General features: G+C 40.0%; 1 protein-coding gene across 7 annotated transcripts in view; it reads left to right on the forward strand.

The window, feature by feature from the left end:
- The window catches only part of Fars2 (phenylalanyl-tRNA synthetase 2, mitochondrial), a 427,446-nt gene that overhangs the window by 225,192 nt on the left and 177,117 nt on the right, over positions 1-25,137 (forward strand). For all 7 annotated transcript variants that reach the window (XM_087896532.1, XM_087896535.1, XM_087896533.1 and 4 more), the window contains one exon: positions 16,697-16,857. In XM_087896532.1, the coding sequence (XP_087752658.1) occupies positions 16,697-16,857 (161 nt within the window). The remainder of the gene's footprint in view (positions 1-16,696; positions 16,858-25,137) is intronic.

Below are 25,137 nucleotides of genomic sequence, written 5' to 3' on the forward strand. Positions count from 1 at the left end.
CTGACTCGTGGCCTATGTCTACCCACCGCTTTACCTGTTCGCAGACTCTGCCTTCTTCCAAGCAAGTAGAATTGCCCTACCCCCGAGAGAATTCACCTGTCCACTTGTACTGAGAGGTTTTCCTCTTCTCAGTCTAGCTTTGAGAGCCCAGAAATTTCGAGGAAAGGTTAAGAACTCAGGCTGCTAGGAACCAGAGCTTATAGTGCAGGAAACGGCATGGCATTGTTTCCCTTCAGGAACCCAGGCAACACTATCCATCAGTACTGGGTAGGTGTGATGGCACACTCCCTTACTCTCAGCACACCCAAGGCAGAGACAGATCTCTGAAGATTTGAGGCCAGCCTGGTCACAAGAGTGAAGGCTAGGCCAACCAGGGGTGTAGAGTTAGACCCTTTCTCTTAAGCATGTGTATGCGTTAGTAATTGGTTTGGGTTTGAAAGGAGGAAAGAGTAGTTGGGATTGATCTGAGTAGTGTGTCATGGGAAGGAGAGCCTGGAGAAAGGAAGAGAAGTAGCCAGGCCGGGTGGTGAGCATCTTTAATCCTAGCACTTGGGAGGCAGAGACAGGTGGAGCTCAGTCAGTCTGACACCAACCTGGTCTAAAAAACAAGGGCCAGGACAGTCAAGACTACACAGTGAGGCCCTGTCTTAGGAAGGAAAGAAGGGAAGGAGAGAGGGAGGAAGGAAGGATAAGAAGAAAGGAAAAAGGAAAAAGAAAATGAGAAGGGAAGGAAGTAATCGAATGGTGACTCATAACATTTTCAGATGAATTCCCTGTGTTCAGAGGAGAGTGACAACCATAGGCCCCTTACGAGAATGCTTTCACTAGACTGTGAAGGGTATGATAGGCAAGATTCTTTTTTTTTCCTAATTACATGGGATTTGAGGTAAATCCCATTTTCTTTTTTATTTATTTTTATTTTTTATTAAAAATTTCCACCTCCTCCCCTCCTCCCACTTCCCTCCCCTCTGCTCCCCTCCCCCCATCCCCTCTCCCCCTCCTTCTTCAGGCCAAAGAGCAGTCAGGGTTCCCTACCCTATGGGAAGTCCAAGGTCCTCCCCTCTCCCCCCAGGTCCAGGAAGGTGAGTATCAAAACAGACTAGGCTCCCACAAAGCCCTTCCATGCAGTAAACTCAAAGCCCAGCGGATGGGCAAGATTCTTCATGGGTGTGGAAATTTTACACTTGCTTTGGGGTGGAGATTGTAGATGCATGTGCGTTGTAAGAACAGGTGCAGGAAATTTCTCCAATTTCCTTATGGTATTAATTGGAAAGTAAGCTGCCAAGTTAATAGTGATACAATTCCTTGATCTACCAAAGATCTTCAACTTTTGCTTGTTGTCATTTGTGTGGGTATTTAATTCTAATGATTTTCTGTTTTATTTTATGTGCATTGGTATTTGTCTGCATTGTATGTTTGAGAGTATCAGATACCCTGAAACTGGAATTACAGACAGTTTTGAGCCGCCATGTATGTGCTGGTATTTGAGCCAATTCCTCTAGAACAGCAGTCAGTGCTCTTAACTGCTGAGCCGTCTCTCCAGCCCCTCTAATGTTTTCCTAAAGTCAAAATGTGAAGTTGTTCTGTCACCACCAGGATCCTCCTTATTACTTTTCATAACCTTGACCACCCTTCTCCTAAGCTGCTCTGCCTCATCCTGACCATTACTGATCTGTTTCTGTAATTGTATTATTTCATATTGACACAAAAATTGAATCATATAGGATATGATTAAGGATGAAGAGTCATGGGGTCTGGTGTGTCTTACCAGCTGTTCATCCCTTCCTGTACAGTATCATGCCATGGTGTATCTCACAGCTGTTCTGATCATATACTAATTGAAGGAGATCTGTCAATTGCCTGAGGACCCTTGGTTCATAGAATGGGTTGGTCTTCTTGGGGTTAGTTGACTTATTCTTATTTTTATATCAAATACTTTAACTAAAAAGTATTGGTTAATATATGTGTAATGTTAATTGTTGGGGAATATTATTGTAAGGAGTGTGGCTTTTGTTTATGCTGCATTTGTTTGACTCTGCGAAGTTGTGATTCTTTGCCTGTCTAAAATATCTGATGGTCTAATAAAGAGCTGAATGGCCAATAGCGAGTCAGAAACAAGGATAGTCAGGGTTGGCAAGTAAAGAGTATAAATAGAAGGAGAAACAAGGAAAAAGTGGAGCAAAAGAACATGGAGAGGTGGATGCTAGGGACCAACTACTCAGCCACGAAGTAAGAGTGAATATAAGATTTGCAGAAGTTAAGAAAAGGAAAAAACCCAGAGGTCATCTGGATAATTTAAGTTAAGAAAAGCTGGCAAGACATTAGCAAAGCTAAGGTTGGGCGTTTATAGATAAGATTACGCTTCAGTGTGTTATTTATTTGGGAGATGGGTGGTAGACCCCTCAAAAAGCCAAAAGAGAAAATCATCACAACAGTTAATAGAAAAACGTTTACTGCTGTTATTCTAGTCAAGTTCCCTGTATTCCAAGATGTTATAAAATATTGTGTACAATGGTAATGGTTAAGTCCTGGAAAACTTCATGATGATACTGGTCTTGATCCTCCCTCCAGACCCTAATCCTGTGTACCTTATGAGGATGTGCTCTCTGGTGATGCAGACTGCAAAGTAAAGTGGCTTAGTGTTGGTGAGCAGAGCTAAAACCAAAGAGGAAAGACCGCAAACGAGGCACATTCACATAGTTGTCCTTTTGATATATGGGACAGATAGTGCCAGACTGTTCAGCTTTGGCTCAGAAATGTTGTCTTTTGATAATTAGCATGACTCCAGTCAAGGAATTATAGAGGTCTCTGGATTTTGTGTTTGGGCTAACATGAATGGACACCTTTTCTCTTGGTTTAGATGATTATGAAGCAGATGGTCTAACAAATATGTCACTCAGTAAATTTCCAAGTTCTGGATCAAACCCAGGGAGGAAGCAATTTTCCTAAGATCCTCCTATTGATTTGTTTTCTGTTGGAAAAGGTCAATGACAGCAGTGAAACAGCACAATTAATATCTGTCCAATAGCATTCAGTGATACGATCCAGCACTTGATGTATTGACAAGTGAGACTGATGCCCGGGGTGACAGCTGCAGCACATAGGGAGACGAGATCAAGATGGGCTGCGCACTTCCTCCCTGCGCTCCTGGAAGACAAGCCTTGTTTCTTACTTACTTTTCCGTCGGGAGTGGGATGCAGTTTGATTTTTTTTTTAAGGTTTGTTTTTAAATGTCATCTTTTAATTATACTTTGGATAATGATGAAGAGATATGCAATTTGGTTATGAGAATAAATCTTAAAAGGCTCAGTGACTCCTTTATCTGCTGCTTAAAACAACTCCCACTAGTAAAGAGTGTTTCATTAATTGTCAATGCTTGGGAATTGCGGAATTAGAACGGTTGACATTCCTTTCATCATTCATAGACTTAAGTGGCAGTGGCATTACTTACTCTAAATTAAGTTCCTTTCCTGGCTAAAAAAGATCACAACAGTGTCACAAGAAATAGAGCACTGTTAACTTTTATTTTGGAAAGCTGTTTGTCTAGTGGAAAGATGAAAACAACTGTCATTTCTTTTCATAGAGAAAAGAACTGAGACATCTGATTTGATACTTTAGGGATTCTAGCTATGGGTTAAAATGTTTTAAAGGGACATTGTTATGTTTTCATGCCTTCCACACCTGTAACAGTATAGGGCATTCTACTTAATATGTACATGATGTGTATATGCGTTACATATGTGTGTATACCATGCATGTATGTGGGTGTGTGGGTGCTGATGCACACACATTAAGTGGACTGGTGAATAGATGATAACTTTAAGTGTATATATTTTCTACTTAGGCCACTGTGTTGTGTTTTATACCTGGCAGCTTCTGGACTTATCTTTTTTGGTCAGGAAAGGGCTGGGTCAGGTAACTAAGCCCCAGCAGAGCAAGAAGTGGCTATTGTCTCTGTAGAAAACTTATGTTCACCCTGCTACCCAAGACAGGGCTCTTGGAATCAAAGTGTCCTGATAATTTGTGCCCAGAGAATTTCCTGAACCTTCTTCCTTTTTCACTCTGTTGTCTTGAAAGACTTTATAGGGAACTCCTGATTCCTGCTTTGTTTTCTGCTTGTGGACTTGTTTTAATAACTCTTGTTAATAAACAAATCTAGTAATGCGTTGGTGTGAGTGCAAGCATTTCCCAGCACTGGCAAGTGTGTGCAGCATTTTTGGAGTGTTTTCTCAAGCACATTTTATGGGTGTGACTTATCTTGTGAGAAGCAGCATATAATGATTCCACATTTAATTGAACGTGAAAATTAATGATCACCTTAGTGTAGTTTTAAGTATTACCCAGTTTATTTCAGGATCACCAGCAATTTTGGAAGAGTATATTATTACTTAAACATCTGTATGCAATTTAAGCAATTTAAAACAAAACAGAGTAAGTAATAATATGAAAACTGACTCTCTTGTGGTGGTTCATGCCTGGAATCCTAACACTTGAGAGGCTGAGGCAGGATGGTTGCTGGGAATCAGAGATGAGCTTGCATTACATAGTTCCAGGATAGCCTGAGCTATCTCAAAACAGACAAACGGGCTGGAGATCTAGTTTGCTTGGTACACTGTTTGCCTAATGCTCTTGAAGATTTGGTTCTTAGAACCACATAAAAGCAGACATGGTGGCCCATTCCAATAATCCCAGCCCTGGGAAGCTAGAAACAGAAGTATCAGAAATTCCGAGGTCATCTTTGGCTGCATAATAACAACAAAAAGCAACCCTACATATCAAGTCATGTAGTAGCATAGTCCTGTAATCCCAGAATTCAGTGGGGGAGGCAGGAGGCCAGAGATCGGTGCCAGGTTGGGCTACTTAGTGAGACCCTGGCCACAAACAAATGAACAGTAAGTAAATCATAGTTTCTTCCTATAAAATGGAAAATATTTTTAGTATTAAACTACAAGGTTTTTAAACAAAGTTTTTAAACTATGAGGAGGCTAACATTTGCAGTAAGATAGCTTGTTTGCAGCATGTTACTTTAAAGAATTTTACACTGAAATTTGAAGGAAATAGGCTAAAATTAAGAAGATATTTTTGGGATAGTCTGAGGGAGGCATTAAGGACATATGAACTCTTATTTGGTTACTTGAATACCACTGTATTTAATTCTTAATAAATACTGAGAGAAGCATTATGTGTGATATTCTCATGTTTTTTTTAAGCTCTGAATTTCTCTGCACTGTGCTCTGTCCAGTTTGCTCAGCTTGGCCAGCGCCATGTTTCTGCCTCCATTTGGCTGCCTTATTTTTGCATCTGGTTGGTGATCTCACCCCCAACACCCTGCAGTCATTTAAGAAGTTTTCTGATATACTTTTTCAAACATACTTTTAAGCCCATTTTAAAGTAACTTTTTCTTCCTCTGTAGTCCCAAAGAATCTCATTTTTAGCACACACAGGACTTATGGCTCTCACCTCTTTACTTTGAAAGCATATATTCCTTAGGGGCGTGAGCTCTCAAGCTCTGTGCTTCTGGATTCACATCCTAGATCTGGCACTAACTATTGGCCAACTAACCCCAGTGCCAGCTCTCCTTAGAGACATTTCCACTTTAGTGTTAGAGAAGCCAGGCAGCTATGTTTCTTTGGCCCTTTAAAACTCAGTGATCTAGCCAGCTAGCTCAGGGAGGGTGGCTTTAAGAAGTAAGGAGTACTAGGCAAGCATTCTTTCTCTGTATAGCACCAGGTAATTGCAGCAATACTCATGGCAACCATTTCTGAGAGCAAGACAGGAAGATAAAAGAGAAAGGGTCCTCCATTGTAACTGGAGGTTTCTCGTTCTGCCTGGTCCTGCAGCTACTTTTAAAATCACCACTCAGAGACTTAATATAAATTAAAAACTGTTTGGCCTATTAACTCAGGCTTATTATCAACTAGCTCTTACATCTTAAGTCAAACCATTTCTATTAGTTTATATTTTACCACAAGACTTGTGGCTTGTTAGTTCATATCTTGCTTCTCAGGCGTCTGCTTGCCTTTCCCTGACCCCACCTTCTTTTTCCCTGTCTCAGTTTGGCTTTCCTGCATATGTATATTCTGCCCTGCCATAGGCCAAAGCAATGACCTATTAACCAATGGTAGTAAAACATATTCACAGTATACAGAAGAGTATCCCACATCAGAACTTTGTTCCTAGGCATGGCAGTGTTAATATCTTCCCTGAGTGAGATGATAATACCACTTCACTCCGTAGGGAAAAAAGTCTTCATTATTCCTGTGGGGCTGTACTTTTACGTTGTGGTGCATATTGAAGAAAGCAGCTAGAGTAAAGCACCAAGTTGTCCTCTTGAGGTGTCCCTGACACTGTGTGATTCTTATCTCTTCTTTCCCTATAAGAAGTAGCCAATGGTATATTTGTTAATTTACTATCCTTAATACTTTTGTGATGGATGAGTCTTCATAATTTTCTTTTATTGGTTTCTTATCTCTCTCTCTCTCTCTCTCTCTCTCTCTCTCTCTCTCTCTCTCTCTCTCTCCAAAATTCCCTAAATGCTTCCTGATCTACTTTCATTGCTATTTACAATGAATGTTCAAATTAATACTCAAACCTCCATCTCTGGTGTCATTGAGACCTGAACTTTGGCTCTGCACTTCTACTAGGAAATGATACTTTGACTTTGAAGAAGGCAATCTGAGACACAGATGAAAGCTGGAAGCTGATATTTGCTGTCCTTAGGGAAAGTATCCAGAAAGAAGTCTGTTCATTGAAATTGCCCTTTATCTCCATCAAGACCTGTCATCTAAATAGCTTCCTATATTTCTCTCTCCATTGCTCATCATCTAAGGCTTTATACATCTTTCAACAAGAAGCAAAATCGTAGCTAATGGTGGAGTAAGTCACATATCTCGTCATTATTCATTTCAAAGACAGATTTAATGTAAAGATTCAAGGCTCTTTTGTGGGGAACAGGCTCTACACTTACCTGCTCCCTTCTCAGTACACTAGCATCCAACCACCAGCTTGTTGCCTCCTTACTTGTTGACTGGTACTTTCTAGTCATTGTATTCTCTAGTGACAGTAGCTAATGTAGAAAGAGGAGAGTTCTAAAGGGTCCTTTACCAGAGGTGAAACTCTAGCCTGTAAGTGCCATAGTGTATTTCTCTTTCTATCTGCCCATTGCCTCCCATGTCTTTTCCTTGAGCAGGTATTTCAAGAGGAATCAAGCCCTTGAGGTTGGCATATCACTATCCAAATTGCACAGAGCATGCTAGTACCTGGGAAGACTACCCATACAACACCTGGATTAAATTCTAAAGTATCAAAAGGGTGAAAATTCCTGTGTTCCAAGTCTCTCAGGGAAATTGAGGATGCCTGTAGAGGGGTGTCCCTCTGGCAGTCACTTCATGTACTATTGATTGGCATATGCTCCAGAAACTTCTGTTTCTCTTGGGTACAGAAAACCAAATCCTGTACCCAGGAAAGAAAGGGTCTGGGCCAAAGTGAGTTCCATGAGGCAGATGCTGGTATCTGTGTACTGGGAGTAGTGCACAGTGCAGAGTGTGCTAAGGAGAACCCTTTTCATGGCCAGTCCACAGTCTGCTCCAAAAGTCTGCCTTTGGGTCATGTGAAGGACTTAGTGACCGAAGTGTGTGGGGCCTAGGATATATACATCTAGAGAAACTTTTCAGGCAGGAAATTGATCTTGGGGCTCAGCAGAAGAAGTCTTCATCCAGTGGCCTGTCCCTGAGGAAACAGTTGAAGAAGTGAAGCTAAAAGGAGGAGGCCAAGGACTACATTGTAGGTAGGAAGAGGAGAAATCAGAATGGATGTTGCTGCATAGGCCTCTCTAGCCCAGCCTCTGTGTGCACAGTGTCTCTCTCGGCAATGTCCTGCTTGCTTTTCCTATGAAGGTCACTGTAGCTAATGATCCAGAGAGTCAAAAGCTTTCATCCAGTGCCACTACTAAGCACCAGTCCTGTTAGCTCACCCAGGATCAGTTCTGTATGCATATGCAGGTCAGATCTAACATAAAGGCCATTTTCAGAGTAGCCAAATGCCACATAGATGCCTCCTGGTACATCTGAGAACCTTCTTTTGTAAGCCATTTTGCTAGCTTTCATAGCCTATGACAAAGTCACTCTGGAAACAAGCACTTCCAAAATAGAAGGCTTATAGGTGGAATGTAGGTCTCAGTTGTTTGGAAAGACCTTAGGCGGCCTCTCTAAGTTAATGTTTCAACATGAATCTAGGGAACTAGCCACTGGATATGTACTTGAGCTATCCATAGCTTTGAGTTCCAGCATTGATAAAGCCTAGATACCAATCTGTCTGTTTCCATGGCTTCATTGTCAGGAATAAAATCAAGACACACAGTATGGGTGAAATGTCCTGGAATTGATGGCATTCCATGAGGGATGCATAGTAATTGATCAGTCATTCAGTGTTGTGTGTGGCTGTTATCTAGGGCATAGGTACCAGAAGTTGAAGATTTTCCATATTTTAAACACTTTTGACAAAAAAGGGCATATATACTTAATATAGTGCAAAATCTCTTTTTAATAGGTAGCAATTTAAATCTTTCTTTTAGCCCTTGGCCTTGTGAAAAAGAGTGATCAATTAATAGCAGCAGATAGGGCTGTTACCTTGCCACAACCCTGTTGCAGGGGAAGAAGGTAAACCAGAAGGAAAGCTGTGCTCATGCCCACACACAGATTCCGCCTAGTCAGCCATGGGGAGAGGAAAATGAGGAACACATGCACTTCTGCATGTTGCCTTCTCCTCTGGGTGACATCTTCTCTGCAGTGGCATCTCTGAGGTCATCTGAGTGGCTCCAACTGCTGGGAGTCGGCTATATGGCCTGCCCTTAACAATAGACCAGGCTCAGAAGCTCATAATCCAACAACTTTACAGGAACAGGAAGACCAGGAGTTTAGAAACATTCCTTGACTTTATAGTGAGTTTGAGAGAATCCTGATCTACGAGAAACTTTGTCTTTATTAAAAAAGAAAGAAAGAAAGAAAAGTTAAGTCACTTCTGTTAAAAATGTTTTTTTTTGTAATTTTATTAAATTATAAAAAGTTTCCATTTACGCCCCTCCTCCCAACGCCCTCCCACTCCCCCCCTCCCTCTCCTCCTCCCTCTTTGTCCCCTAGGGAAGTCAGGGTCTCCTGCCCTGTGGGAAGTCCAAGTTCCTCCCCCCTCACTCCAGGTCCAGGAAGGTGAGCATCCAAACTCAAAGTATGTATAATCAATAAAATCTTTTGCAAACAAAAGAAAATAACTGAAAGCTTGTTGTTAAATATGAAATTCTCTGTAAGATTATTAGTTTCCATGAAGCAAGTAAAGTGAAAATGAAAACGTTTTGAGCTGTCTTTCCTTCATGGCCTTCTGCTGTCTTTGCAGATTCTTACTGAGCACTAGTTTTATGCCAAATATCTAGGAAGCTCCTGGAACTGTGTCAGTGATTAGGAGACCAAGATGCTGTCCAAGGTGCCTCAGAAGTCTGGTGACAAATAAGGACTTGGGACAATAGGAAGGATGGGAGGAATGGGGTGAGGTGCTGTTTTGTGAAGGAGGAGGCTGCAGCAGAGGTCAGCGTATGTATTGGGGGACATGTTTGTTCCTGTTTGTCATATGCATTGGCAGGGGAGGATCCGCAAGAAGGGGACATCCAAACAGAGACGTGCACAGATGGAAGAAGACCATAGAGTAGGTACCATGTCCATCAACAGCATCAAAGTTGGGTGTACCTGTGTCTTTCCATGTTCATGGAGACCAGAGACTATAGCAAAAAACACTTGACAAATTTATCTTTAATTTTGTTGTTAAATGTTAAAATTACTCCTTATTCTATAATTTGTATTTCATTGAGCATTTACTTAGATTCAGCCCAAGTTAAGTCCTTTAAAGTGAGCTACAAAAGTTCAGAGCTGTTAAACTTTTTAAAATTGTTTTTTACTTAGATATAAAATACTTGACGTGTAGTGAATATATAAAGCTTGCCTTGTTAGCCTGTTTGAACTGTACAGTTCACCACTGGTTTCAAAATAGTTTCCCCTCCTCTGTAAGCAGCTTTGTACCCATTAAGCAAGAACTCCCCAGTCATCCTTCCCACCCTGGGAACTACTAATCAGCTTGCTGTCTTCATGAGTTTGTCTCTTCTAGAGACCATGCATTTTGTGCTTGGCTTCTTTGTGTAGTTGCAGAAGTCACATACAATCTATCAGTATGTTATTATTTTTCCACCCAATCATTTGGTTATATGTAAATCATGCATTTTGCTCAACCCTTCATTGCTATGCGACAATGGTCTTGTCTTAATAAAACACTGATTGGCCAGTAGTCAGGCAGGAAGTATAGGCGGGGTGACAAGAACAGGAGAATTCTGGGAAGAGGAAACTGTGAGTCTGCAATCTCCCAGCCCACAGAGAAAGCAAGATGAAAATGCCTTGCTGATTAAAGGTACCAAGCCTTGTAGCTAACACAGATAAGAATTATGGGCTAATTTAAGATGTAAGAAAGAGTAAGCAAGGTGGTCATGGTGCATGCCTTTAATCCCAGCACTCAGGAGGCAGAGGCAGGTGGATCTCTGTGAGTTCAAGGCCAGCCTGGTCTTCAAGAGCAAGTTCCAGGATGGGCTCTAAAACTATAGTGAAAACCTGTCTCGAAAAACCAAAAAAAAGGAAGAAAGAAAGAGTTAATAAGAAGCCTGAGCTAATAGTCCAACCAATTTATGATTAATGTAGACATCTGTGTGTTTCTTTGGGACTGATCGGCTGTGAGACTGGGCGGAACAGAAACCTCTGTCAACACTTCATCTATTGAAATGCATATTAGTTATTGCCACCATTTGATTTGGATCAATAGTACTGAACACCAGTATGCAATTGGTTGAGTAGGGGAAGGAAGAGAGAAATGAAGGAGACTGAATGCATTACTGTGATATATTATGAACCTATAATTTTTTTTGTTTGTTTTAAGAATCAACCCCAGACATTGTACGTGCTAGATGAGTGCTATACATGTGAGCCATTGCTTTCTAAACGTAATTCAGTGACTTCTTAGGAGTCACCAAAACTACTTTTTGTTTTTATTGTTAAATGTGTGAAGTAGTTTCTCATTGTAGTTTTAATTTGAACTTCCTAGTTACTAATGTTGTTAAACATCTTATTATGTTGGCCAATTGTGTATTGGGGAATTTGTGCAAATATTTGCCCTCTTTTCAATAGGGTTGTCTGTGGTTGCACTGGAAATTCCATTCTCACCTTGAACAGTCCACCTTTATCAGACGTGTGGCAGATCTTTCCTTCCATTCTGTAGGGTATGTTTTCACACTCCTGAAGTATATTGATGTACAAAAAAAATCTAAATGTTGATGAAACTCAGCTTCTTTCTTTGGTTGCCTGTGCTTTTGCAGGTGGAGGGAGATTTTTTTTTTCCCAAGTTTTGAAAGAGTTTTAAACTTTTAAGCCTCAAATTTAGATTTCCAACCTATTTTAGGTTTTGAATAAAGTGTCAGGTGGGGGCAGACAAGATGGCTTAGCGAGTAGAGGCAGTTTTTTTTGCCAAGCTCTAACTACTTTGTTCTTCCTGATGCTCTGGTAAATTATGTTTTCTTAAAAAAAATAAAATTGTCCATTATTGATATTTGGATATATAATTAATTTTAACAATTAGATTATATATTATTTTTGTAATTTTGGTTATGCATTACTCAACTTCTTTGAATTTGTAAGTTCATGTTTTTCATAGACTCATTAAAGTTTTCTACGTGAAAAAATGTATCTATAAATAGAAATAATTATATTTTGAAATTTCCAAATGGATATCTTTTATCTCTTGTTCTTGCCTAATTTTGTGTGTGAATAGTAGTGGGGGTTACCAAATATACTTGCCAGTTCTTTATCACTCAATATGATGTTGGCTATGAGTTATTCATACACAATCTTTTTCATGTAGAGGAATTCCATTGTGTTCTAATTATTGAAAATTTATTTAATCATGAAAGAATGCTGCATTTTATCAAATTTTTTTCGGTATTAATTATGATAATGGTGTGTTTTTTCTCTTTTTTCTACTAGCTTGCTATAGTACTTTCATTGGGTCTTATGTTTTGCATTTACCCTTGCATGCATTCCTGCACAAATCCCATTTGATCATAGTGTATAATCCTTTTAATATGCTGCTAAATTTGGTTTGCTAGTAATTTGTTGAGGATTTATGCATCTATGTTCATAAGGAATATTGGCCTTTTTTTTTTATTTCCTAGCATGCCCCTCTGAAATTTTACTTTAACTTTAAAACTCTATTATCTTTAGTTTTAATGAATTTTTCTCTCATGGTATAACTGCTGAAGAAATTTTCTTCTGAGAATTCCTTTACTTTTTTTTAAAATAAAAGTCAAGAATGCATACTGCTGTTTGTTAGCATGGCAAGGGGTTAGAATGCAAAACTATAAAAGGAGACCATGAAAGCTTTAGTATTTACAGCTTTTGAAAGATTTATTTTTATTTGTGTGGCCGCGAGGTGCATGTAAGTAAAGGTGCACATGATGCACTGAATCTCTTGGAGGTGTAGTTACAGATGGTGTGAACGGCTGGGCGTGGGCACTGAGACCCGAATTCAGAGCCTCTGGAAAATCAGCTCATGCCCTACTGAGCCAATTCCTTAGACTTAAATTATATCCCTAGTGAAGATTTTATCCTGTCTCCCAGGGGTTAAATAGGCCACTGATAGAAAATTGTAGATGAAAGAGGAAAGACCTCTCAGCGTCTGAGGAAAGAGGATAGTAATCTCCCCCTGTTCGGTGGTGGTATCGGCCTGTGTGCATTTTCTAGCCTCCCCCACCCTGGAATTATATTTACTTCAAATTTTATCTTTAGTTTTATAATCTTTGTTTTTATGTTGCAATCTCAGATGGAAATCTGAGATACTGATTAATTTTTCAGTCCCTTCTCAGTAGCTGTAGAGGCAAGGACCTGAAGGGCCAGCCATCTCATAAACACATCCACGGATTAGAATCATCCAAAACCATAGGAGCAGTTTTGTTTCTCTACTTTCACAGTTATCATATCTTGCTGTCTTTTCTTCCATTGCCTACTCCTACTCTTCCTCTCTTCCCATAACTTTCCCTTCTCTGGACTCTCACACACTCTCTTCCTCTCATGCTGTGACTGGCCTTCTTTCTTTCATAGACTGTTCAATCGTTGCAGAATAGCATTCATTAGAATGCCTGGGTGCCTCTCATCACATGGGATCTGTTGGTAAGGATGCCCACCTGGTGATTCTGTCTTCCTACAGTCTATGGTTCTAGAATGAAGAGGAAATCCTACTGTAAGCACTGTCCAAACTTGAACACCTATCAGTTCATTACAGCCAGCTATACTGAAGTGCCAAAGATTGTCCCCACTTCAGCTGACAATGGTTTCCAGTGTTGTTTATTTATGGCTTGCTCTCTTTCACAAACAGTTTGAAGCACCTTATAAAATACATAGGAGAGGATAAAATAAGTAGTTGATATAATCAGGACAGCATGAAAATCAGGTTATGGAAATAAACTTTGGATAGGAGTCACATAGACTTAAATCATGGGTGTTTTTTTTTTTCAGTTGGTGAGTGAATGTACATGTTTTGCTCTAAATTTCCACAGGGCTGAAATAAAAAGTGAATTATTATGACCAATTATGTAATACATACCATCTTCAAAGTTAAAAACAGCCCAGTTGTTCTGGAGGAAGCCTTTTCTGTTCATAAGACTCAGGAATTTTCTTAGATCTGAGATCTATTTATTTCCTGAAGCCTCCTGTAGAAGACTATGTTTGGTAACCAGCATCCCTAACAGGCCTTCCTCGCATTGTCTTAATAATTTAATGAACCATGGTATAGTGCTGAGTGTATTTCAGATATAAGTCTAGACGGGACCCAAGTAAAGTGCTTTGAAGACGAAATTTGTTACAGCTCAGCAAACCGTGCTCTTTCTTGAAACCTCCCATAAACACATAAGCAAGCTTTTATATTTTTGAAAAGACAGTATGTCTGGGGGGGGTAGGGGTGATTACAGATTTCTGGGGAGGCTAGAGTTGTAAAATTCCGTTATGTGGGAGTTATAGGTGAGTTGTGAGTTGCTTGATGTGGATGCTGGAAATCAAACTGCAGTCCTCAGAAGGTGAATACATGCTATTAATCACTGAGACATCTCTCCAACCCATCTACCAAACCTTTTGGCCATAACAATGATGAGAATAATCATGATAGAACAGGCATTGTCAGAAAGCTCATCTAGAGTTCCCAAGCCCACTTTTCAGCACACCAGAGTATTAGAGTAATTTGTTCCTCAGGGTTATAGGAATGAGGTTCCCATTTCTTCTTGCAAATCCTTGAAGCTTCCAAAGATTATATGGCTGTTCATAGCCATCAAAGTCCATTCTCTCTCATCTGTAAAAATGGGGTCTTACTTAAAAGAGGCTAATCACAGGCATGAAATCTCATTCTTTATGGGTCCTCACCACACTCGGGGAGGGCTTTCTCTAGGACAGGTGCATGGAGGTGGAGCCACTTCTGACACCATGAGACCCTGTTCATCGTGGGTGTTCGATTGGAATGGCATTCCTTTCGTGAGCTCTTTATAAGTGCTCTTCTGTGCCTTCATCCACATAGCATTTTATATAATTTCTTATTCTGCCTCCTATATGTGAACTACAGCTTTAAAATTCATGACTGTGTCATAATCTGGTCAGGACACTTTACCTTTGGAATAAATGCTTTTGAATACACATTTCCCAACTGCTTGCTTGCTCTGTCCACATTCCTAAGATAGCTTATAAAACATTAAAAGTGGTATTTTTTAAAAAGGTGATGTTTTATTGGATTGTTATGTAATATATCCTATTCACAGTTTCCATGTCCTCTCTTCCTCTCAGTCCCTCGCCACCTCACCTCTCATTCAAATCTACCCCCTTTTGTCTTTCGTTAGAAAATACACAGCTTCTAAGGATTATAATATATTATAATATAATGTAATGATAAAACAAAAACAAATACATCAGAATAGGATAAAACAAACAAACAGAAAAAAAGTTCCAGAAAAGGCACAAGAAACATAGATGCGTATACCCACTCATTCATACACTTGGAATGACATAAAAAGGCAACACCAGAAGCTGTGATATATATGCAGTGGGCCTCTGTGACTAGAGAGAGACAAACAGAGATAAAGATGAAATTAATGAAGAAAAGGGCTCACTCAATATGACATTATGAGACAAAGAATCTACAAAGGTGCCATTGAGTTAATTTTCTATGCTGTCTACTATTTGACATGCAGACTACCCTTAGGAGTAGTTGTTTTCCCAGTGAGACTTCCTTGGAGAAGCCTAAATTTTCATTTGCAAGTGGTTATCAATTGGAGATAGCTTTAGGTTAGGGATGGGGGTATGTGTCCAATTCTTAAATATTTAAATACTTGATACTGTTTTTCGAATGTCAGCCATCTGCAGTGGCGCATTTTGAAAATTTATCTCTGTATAGCAAGCTACTTAGGGAGAGATCTTATCTTTTCTCTTAAGTGGTCTGCATATAGGCTACTAATGTTTGAATCAGAGCAAACACAGATTACAGGAAATCCTAATTCAGAGGCAGGAGCCAGGGCTTGGACCTGGAGCTGGGGCTATGAGTTGGTAGGTAGAGTACTTGCTATGCTAGCATGAGAACCTGACTTTGTATCCCCAGTACCCAAATAAAAAGCCAGACATGACAGTGAATGCCTGTCATCCCAGTGCTGGGAAGATGAAGACAGGAGTTGCTGGCTAACCAGTCTCACTGAATTAGTGAATTCTGGGTTCATTAAGAGACCCTGTCTCCAAAATAAGATATAGAGGCTGACAATGGTTAAGAACACTTCATTCTTGCAGAAGACCCAGGTTCCATACCTAGCACCCATCTGGCATCTCACAACCACCAAGAGTTCCAGTTCCAGAAGTTCCAATGCTCTCTTTTGGCCTTTGTGAGCACTATATGCATGTGTATACATGTGGTTCACAGACATACATGGAGGCAAAACAACCATACACATAAAATAAAAATAAATAGATTTTTTTTAATTACTCTACAAAGGGGACTAAGAAAGGTACTTGCTGCTGACATCTGACCTCAGCACAAACACTTGCACCTTTACACACAAATGCATCCAAATGTACACACACACACACACACACACACACACACACACACACAGGGTGCAGGAGGGAGGGAAAAAGAGAAGAGAAACATGTGGATGAACAAACTTCCCCTTTGAATTCTACTGAGAAGTTAAAGACACCCCCAGCTGGTATGATTCCAGAGAGCTTCCGGGTGGATATAAATGTGGAAATGAGGGGCTGGAGAGATGGCTCAGTGGTTAAGAGCACTGGCTGCTCTTTCAGAGGTCCTGAGTTCAATTCCCAGCAACCACATGGTGGCTCACAGCCATCAGTGTCTTCTTCTGACGTGCGGGCATACATGGAAGGAATGTTGTGTACATAAGAAATAAATAAATATTTAAAAAAATAAATGTGGAAATGAAGAAAATGTAAGATTAAACATTGTGTTAGATGAGTTCACTCTTCAACCCTGCTGCTAAGAGTCATTGCCAGTGTTCATCAGAGCACAATAGGCACCTGTGCGAACTTGATGCTTTCTTTCCTAAATGCACATTTTACTTTGTTCCTTATCACAGCTGGTGCTCAAGATCAAATTGGCTGGGCTTTTGGTCTCGGGTTAGAAAGACTGGCAATGATCCTCTACGACATCCCTGACATCCGCCTCTTCTGGAGTGAGGACGAGCGCTTCCTGAAGCAGTTCCGTGTGTCAGACATCAATCAGAAGGTCAAGTTTCAGGTAGGATGACTATAAGGATTAGGATAATGTTGATAAAAATTGTCATCAAAATAGAGGAGGATCTTCTAATTGAAAACTGTTGAATTTTTAAATATTATTTGAGAATTCAGGATGACAATCTTGACTGTCAACTTGATGGGTTTTAAAGTTATATTGGAAATAAATCAGTGGGCATTTCTTTAAGTTGTGGTGGTTTGGATAAATATGGCCCCATAGACTCATGTGTTTAAGTCTCTTGGTTCATATGGAGTGGCACTACTAGGGAGTGTGGCCTTGTTGGAGGAAGTGTGTCACTGTGGAGTTACGGTTTGAGGTCTCATAGAATGCTCAATCCATGCTCAATGACACTGTTGTTTCTGCTGCCTGCAGATCAAGATGTAGAACTCTTATCTCCTTCTCCAGCATGGTGCATGCCACCGTGAAGATAGTGAACTAACCCTCTAAAATTCTAAGCCAGCCTGAGTTAAATGTTTTCTCTTATAAGAGTTGCTGTGGTTATGATTTCTCTCCAATGCAATAGAAACCCTAACTAAGACATAGGTCAAGATCAGAAAACCCACTCTATATGTAGACAGTGCCGTTCAAAGAGCTGGAGTCCTGCCTGAATTAGCAGGAGAAGGAACTGTGCACAAGCATCCATACTCTCCCTTTGCTGATTATGGCTGTCTGACTGTTGCTTCTTCTGCTATTTCTTTCCTGCCATAGTAGATGGACTATATCTTCCGAATCTTTAAATCAAAATGAACTCTTCCTTTTAAAATAGATTTAATGTATGTTATTATTAATTCTTTACAAATTTCATACATTATATTTTGATCATATTCAACTCCTTTCCCAATTCCTCCCAGATCCACCATTCATTCTATAACCACACAACTGTGTGTTCTTGTTTAAAAAAATAAATAAATAAAATAAAGCAGTCTAATTACTGCTGCTTTTATCGGCATCCACTATGGTATTCTCAATCCACCAGGTGGGACACCCTTGAAGGAGGCTAATTGTCCTTCTTCCTGAAGGTCTTCATCAATAGCTTCTTAGCTATATACTGGGATTTTGTCTGACTTAAACTTGTATTGTCTTGTCACAGTTTCTGAAGTTCTTATGTGCAGCTGCGCTGTGGTGCCCAGAAGACATTATTTTACTGTCGTCCTCCACTGCCTATAGCTTTTCCAGTCTTTCCACTCCTTTTTTGGCAATGGTTCCTCTGATATTGGAAGGAGAAGGTTGTGTTACAGATGTCACATTTGGATCTGAACACTCTACCGTTTTATTCTCTTCACCTTAACTAGTTGTAGGTCACCATCTATTGAAAAAAATAGTAAAAGCTTCTCTGATGAGGCTTGAGAGATATACTGATATGTGGGTATAATGATATAATGGTAGGTCATTGGAGTTATTTTAATATCATGTCCTTTTACTGTAGAACTTGTAAATTGTTCCCTAAGTCCTATGTCCTGTCTGGCCACAGGTGTCTGGATCTTATAACAGTGTCAAATATGGGTTTCATCTTGTAGAACAGACCTAAATCTAACCAAATACTGTTGGTTGCTCCTAGGACATTTATGGAACTATAGTATTAGTGAGCTGAAGAGCCAAGTTGGTATTATAGCTCCCAGTTTTCATATCTCATTAAGATTGATAACTTTCTTCATCCAGTGGTGTGCATAACACTGTTTAGCACTATGAAAGCCATTCATTAGGGATAAAGCTTCCAGATCAGTATGAGCTTGATTTCTCCATATTCTATCACTCTGTAGTTCAGTGTGTCTTCAGCAATAGGACTTGGAAGGTTGTTACAGATCAACAACTCCAAAAGAGGTAATCCATTCCTGACACTGGGCTTAGATGTGTTAGGTCATTATGTATTCTCTGGACATTGTTGTTCCATTACAGAGTTTTATTAAAATACAATTGACAGGTTGCAGACCATTGTCCCACAGCACTCACCCCCACTTTTTTAAAACAAGAACTCTGAATCGAATCTCCTTTCTTTAGCTTTTCTCCTGACCATTACCCATAACAACTTGTAACCAACATTCTAAACAAAGACAAACATCCATAATCCATTTTTGAGGAATGTGGGTGTAGTTTTCCAGGCTACTTCATGCTCATTGGGGCCTCTAATAATCTTATGGGGACCTAGAAAAGTAAAATTTAGAATTATGATCAAGTCCTGACTGGAGTATCCTGTGAGGCTTGATCATCTTAGGCAGCAGTCTTTGAACTCTTCTGGATGTACAACTCATACATCTGGGCTGTCTACTCCTATAGGAGATTTCTTTGGGGGTCTTCCTTGATCAAACCTGATTTTTCTTAACCAGAATATATCCACAGCCTCTCATTTCATGTGGAAACAAAAGCAAAACCTCTTCTCCAAAATAACATACCTTTTGGCTTCAAAAGTCAAGGTATTTTCAAAATATCTATCTTGGATTAATTTAGCAGCATTTATAATCAATTATCCTTTAGCAGCTTTTGCTTCTTCCTCAACCATCAAATAATTTAAAGACAACAGCATACAGTATCTAGAGTCTCTGTGTATTCTCCATCTTTACATTGCTTTATTTCTATTTCTTTTATTTTTAATTTTTAGCTTATTGAGACAAGATTTCTTTGTGTATTTGGCTGTCCTAAAACTCCCTCCATAGACCAGGCTGTCCTTAAACTATTGGTGCCCACGTGGACAACTGCATCCATGTAAAGCCTGAAAGAGCTTGGGAAGTAATTCTAGACATAAAATAATAGAGTTAAGCATGGCTTATTGATAGCAGCACTTTCTTGGTGGGCCCTGCTTCCTAGAGGCAAGCACATCTCAATTAAGAGAGGCTTCCTGACTCAGCTTTAGCTGCAAAACCTTGCAGCTCTTTTAAGATGTCCTGCCATGAAACACTTAAATGGTGTTGATGAAAAGCTGACTGCATGCTTTTTGGTGGTGGCAGGGACTTTGAAACGTCATAGAGTTGTGGCAATAATCATGGTTCCAGCCAGTACCTCTGCCATGAGACTAGACTCTCAGGAAAAAAAAAAAAAAGCTTAGGAATGGGCTGGATTCAGCTTTAATCCTAGCCATATCGCTTAACACATTAAAGCCTCATATGGTCAGAAAAAGAGAGATACACTAAAGATAATTTCAGACAAAAAAAACTCTAAATAGTTACAGTGTCTTTAAACATATATGTAGAAAAGAAAAAGGAAAAAAACAGAAAATAAAAAGGATAAAGTCCTTAAAATAAAAAAAAAAGAAAGAAAGAGAGTAGTTGGGCAGTGATGGTGCACGCCTTTAATCCCAGCACATGGGAGTCAGAGGCAGTCGAATCTCTGTGTTCAAAGCCAACCTGGTCTACAAGAGCTAGTTCCAGGACAGGCTCCAAAGCTACAGAGAATCCTTGTCTCGAAAGAAAAAAAGAAAGAAAGGGAAAAAAAAAGGACACAAGGTGTGACTGCCTCACTGTAAAAGGTACCAAACCACATGGCTAACATTGACAAGAATAATGGGCTAATATAAGTTATAAAAGTTAATAAGAAGCCTGAGCTAATGTGCTAATCAGTTTTATAATTAATGTAGACCTTTGTGTGTTTCTTTGGGACTGAATGACTGCAGTACCAGGTGGGACAGAAACCTCGGTCAACAGCAGTCGAGACTCTAATTAAGACCATGTCTTCTACAGTAGCTGTTTTCTCATGCCAACATTTCAGAAGGTGTGGTTTTCCTTCCTTTTTTTTAAAAAAAAAAAAAAAAACTCTTTGAGGGCTCACTACCCAGCTGCCAAATAAATACACAGAGATTTATTTTATCTTCTGAATGCCTTGTTTCTAACCAGCTTTTCTATCTTAAATTATCCTGTTTCTCTTTAACTATGATTTGCCTCTGGACTTTTTACCATTCTTTATTCTATGTATTTTTCTTCTTACTCTGTAGCTGACTGTGTGGCTGGGAAGCTTTCCCCTGGTGTTCTCCTTCTCTTCTCCTTTTCTTATCTCTCTCTCCTTTTGAGCCTAGATTTCTCTTCCTACTTATTCTCTCTGCTTGGGCAGCCCCACCTCTCTGCTGCCTACCCGTGGCTATTCAGCTCTTTAGTAGATCAGTCAGGTGTTTTAGGCAGACAAAGTAACACAGCTTCACAGAGTTAACCAAATGCAGCATAAAAGAATACAAAACGTCTTAGCATCATTAAACAAATATTCCACAGCATAAATGAATGTAACGCATCTTAAACTAATATTCCACAACAAGAAGGTCTTTGGTGTTAACTCTCCCTCCTGTGCGCCCTCTACCCTGCTCTCCCAGTTCCAAGATTATTGATAAGATATTCTTCTTTCCTGCTTTTTAGCGCTGTGTTCTCCCCACCCACTCACTCCCGCCTTCCCCATGGAAGCCCCTACCATGACCTCTTAATTTCTTCACCCAGTAACTAATCCCAAGACCACTTCTATACTTTAAGGTGTTTGCTATAAATATTACTGTTTTTCAAGAAACCAAAGTATGTATCAGTTTCTGTTGTTGCTTTGACACATGACTACAAAGCCAGAGGTTCATGCGATATGAAGTTGTGTCCTTTCCTTAATGTAGGAGTCCAGCTGTCCAAAGTCAAGGTAGCAATAGGTGTGCTTCCTTAGAGCGTTTCCTGGGGACAACTGTTCCTGTGCTTTTGCCAGCTCTCTAGGTCCCTAACATGACTGGATACCACATGGACTCTTTACCCCCTGACATCTTATCACTTCCTCTCAATTTTTGCCTCCTCCTTAGAAGGATTCCTGTGATTCTATGGTGTTAGCAACATAGGTCAAAATGCTCTTACCTGGCTTTTGTTTGTTTGTTTGTTTTGTTTTGTTTGAGACTTGGTCTAATTATGTTGCCCTCACTTCCTTTGAAGTGGCTATGTATACCAGGCAGTCCTCAAACTCCAAGATATCAATGTACTTCTTGGAAGGCATCCAAGTGATGACAAAGTATGCACCACCATGCCCGGCCTGTCCAGACCTTTCTTAGTTTCCTCTGTAAAGGCATAGGAACATATTCACAAGTTCCAGGGTTCACGATGTCTTTAGGGAGCATATTTTGCCTGCCACTCTCTTCTTTTAACATGAAGTTGCTTGCCATCAACTCTGCTAATTTTGTTATTGGCACCTTTTTTTTTTAACTGTTTTTGTAGAGTTGCCATGTTTCTCTTTGTAACAGGGACTCAGGGTGTCTTCACAGAAGCAGCTGTTTGTATTCCTAGAGAACACTCTGGCCCAGAAGAGAGGAGCAGAGATGCTGAGGAGAGCCTTCTGTGGCTGTGATCTTGCAGCTTATGACTGCTCTGGCTAGGAACCTCCAGAACCCTGTTATGTGGAGGTTCAGGTTTGTTTTCTTTATCTTCCCTTGGGCCCTAACTTCTGCCCCAAGCTCTCTTGACCTCAGTAGTTGTATCCTCTGCAGGCTCTTTGGTCTTGTAAATCAGCTCCTAGATGTGTGGGTGCTCAGACTGCTAGGGCAGTCACTGATTTAGAGCACCCTGAGGCCTTATCTAGGAGACTCTTGTAATACCTTGAGACTCATTTCTTAGACCTAGTAAGTAGGAAAGTTGAGTTAGGTCATTTTAAGTTTAGGTCTCAGCATGCATATTTTGATCAAAGACTTTGCCTATGGTGGCTCTCTTCAGCCCACCTGGATAATGCTTGAGATAAGTGGATAAGCAATGTGGCTGCTTTGTCATCCAAGTGTCCTCTTGCTCTGCACAAGAGCTCTCTACCTCTTGCTGCAGGGCCCAGTATGCATCCATTAAGTGTGTGTTCCTTTGTGGGATGTTTCTCTCAATTCCCTTGAAGTCACACTTGCATGTTAGTGCTCTAAATTGAATGCATAATAAATCAGCTTTTATATATCCTTCACTAATTTTAAGACAATATACAAATGTTGAGTGCAATATTTAGCCCTATATATAATACAGAATATTAATACATCTTGTGTTTATTTACATAACTTGCTTAAATGTCATTAATTAATGTCTGTCCATAGTAGTTTAATGATTATTTAGCAATAGCGACTGTTTCTATTTCTGCCAAATGAGGGGTCATTGCAGTTCGCCTTCCCTGACTGCATCCTATAATATTCCTAAACCTGGGTGATGCTCCTTTTGGTCTTGCTCTGTAACATTGCTCTGCCTTATCCTTCTCAACAGCCTTCTGAATTAAATATTGATATTCTCCCAATGTATACATGAGGAAATGGGCCCATTTCAGTATCAGCCTTAGCATAGTATATTACTCAGTCAGGATTTCAGGGGTCTATTTTTAAAGCTTAATTATCTTAAAATTCATAGATTGATTATTCACAGCCCAAGCATATAGTGCATATCTAAAATATATAAACTATCAGGTTTATTAACTTCATTTTTAATCAATCACAGCGAACCATATATATTATTGATTCTCAAGCTTTAATGTACAGATGAGTCACCCATGAAACATGTTAAACACAGATCCTAATTCATTGCTTCCATGTAGGAACCAAGACTGTGCATTTCTTACTACCTGCCTGTAGTTGCTGGTGCCACATGCCCACAAGCCACACTCTCTGGGTGGCAAACAGACCCTCTGGCCGGAATCTGAGCCTTCCTCCTTTGGATTTAACATTGCTTTTCCACAATCTATAGCCATTTTTCTTTCCCTATATTTTTTTTTATTTTATTTTTTAAGAATTGTGGTTACTTTTGCACTCTAAGTTTTTGATGAGTCACTTAAGATTCCTTCCTTCCCTCCTTCCTCCCCCTTTATTGGTACTTGCATCTCTTCTTCATCCTTATGCTTAAAGTAAAGAGGTGTTAGTATTCAAATCAGAATAAATATCAACTAGAGATGATGAAATAAGAAGTTTAAAAAGAAATGAAATAGACAAAGACTTTGGTATTCAGGCACCAGAAAGTGGCAGCTGTGAAAGTTTCTTCTATCAACACAGTCTTGTCAGAAGTCTGCTTTGCCTAGTCACCATGGGAAACTCAGTTTGTCTGTGCCTTCAAATGGCAGAAATCATCAGCTCTGAGTTCTGCACTATCTGAAGGTTTCTTAAGGGAGTGTTGTGTATTGGCTTTTTTTCCTTCTTTATCTATACTTTTGGGTGAGCATAATCCAATACTTAATTTTTCTGTGTGTGATCATAATATATTGTGTGTGTGTGTGTGTGTGTGTGTGTGTGTGTGTGTGTATACAAAAGATACTTGCTGTAATGGTCTGTCCTGTCGCTTTAAGACAAACCACACCTACTTTCTCCCCTGTCTGCTGAGGCAAACCCATCTTCAGCTTCCAGTCTGAGTCTCCCTCTCTCTCTCTCTCTCTCTCTCTCTCTCTCTCTCTCTCTCTCTCTCTCCCTCCCTCCCTCTCTCAAAGGTAGCTTCTCTCTCTTCCTTCTCTCCATTTTTCTCCTACCCCCTGTTTCCTTCTCTTCTCTTCTCCTCTCCTCTCCTCTCTTCTCTCTCCTCTCTTTCTCTCTCTGCACTTCTCTCTCTACTTTCCCCTTTCTCCCTTCCCTTCCATAACCCACTAAATAAATACCCAACGTCACTCTGCATAGCATGTCTATCTCTCACCCACCATGCAGCTTTCTGCCTGGGACCCAGCTGCCTTCGTGGCCTGCCGCTGCCACTCTGGGCATTTTACTTAAACCATTACACTTGCTATGCTGTGTGGGTGGAACCCATAGAGTTGCTTCTTTCTTCCCATTGTAGGTTCTTGGGTTCTAACTCAGGTTGTCAGGCTTGGGTTATAATCACTTTGACCTACTCACTTTCAGCCATCTTACTGAGTCCTGTACATGACCATATTAAAACCTAACACTTGGCACTTGTTGAATGCCATATACAAATCATGATTTAATACTTTGCCTATTTACAGCTTTGGTCCACGCCAATGGGTCAGGTGGATATTGTAAATATATTTTGTAGGCATAAAAAAGGCTTGGTACCAGCAAGTAAACCTAGCCATAGTAACTCTACTACTCAGTGACAGCCAGAAATTTAAGCCAAGCTTGAGACCACACAGCTGCTTATACTTTGTGAGCTCTATTTTTTACCTATAACAAGGTACTAGACATGGAGACACTGATGAAATTCTTAGTTCCCAACTCCAAGGTGTTTCCAATCTAGATGAAGAAGCAGATTCACTGAGACATACGATTCCAGAGAGCAGTGGTGGAACTACACCTAGGCGATTGTGTAGTTATGGTAATAGTGACCAGTGAATGTGAGGTCATACTTTTTTTTTCCTTTCTCTAATCCTTGCTTGCTAGTTAATTCTCTGAAT

Source organism: Myodes glareolus, chromosome 14, assembly GCF_982192425.1.
Source record: "Myodes glareolus chromosome 14, mMyoGla1.1, whole genome shotgun sequence".
NCBI lineage: Eukaryota > Metazoa > Chordata > Mammalia > Rodentia > Cricetidae > Myodes > Myodes glareolus.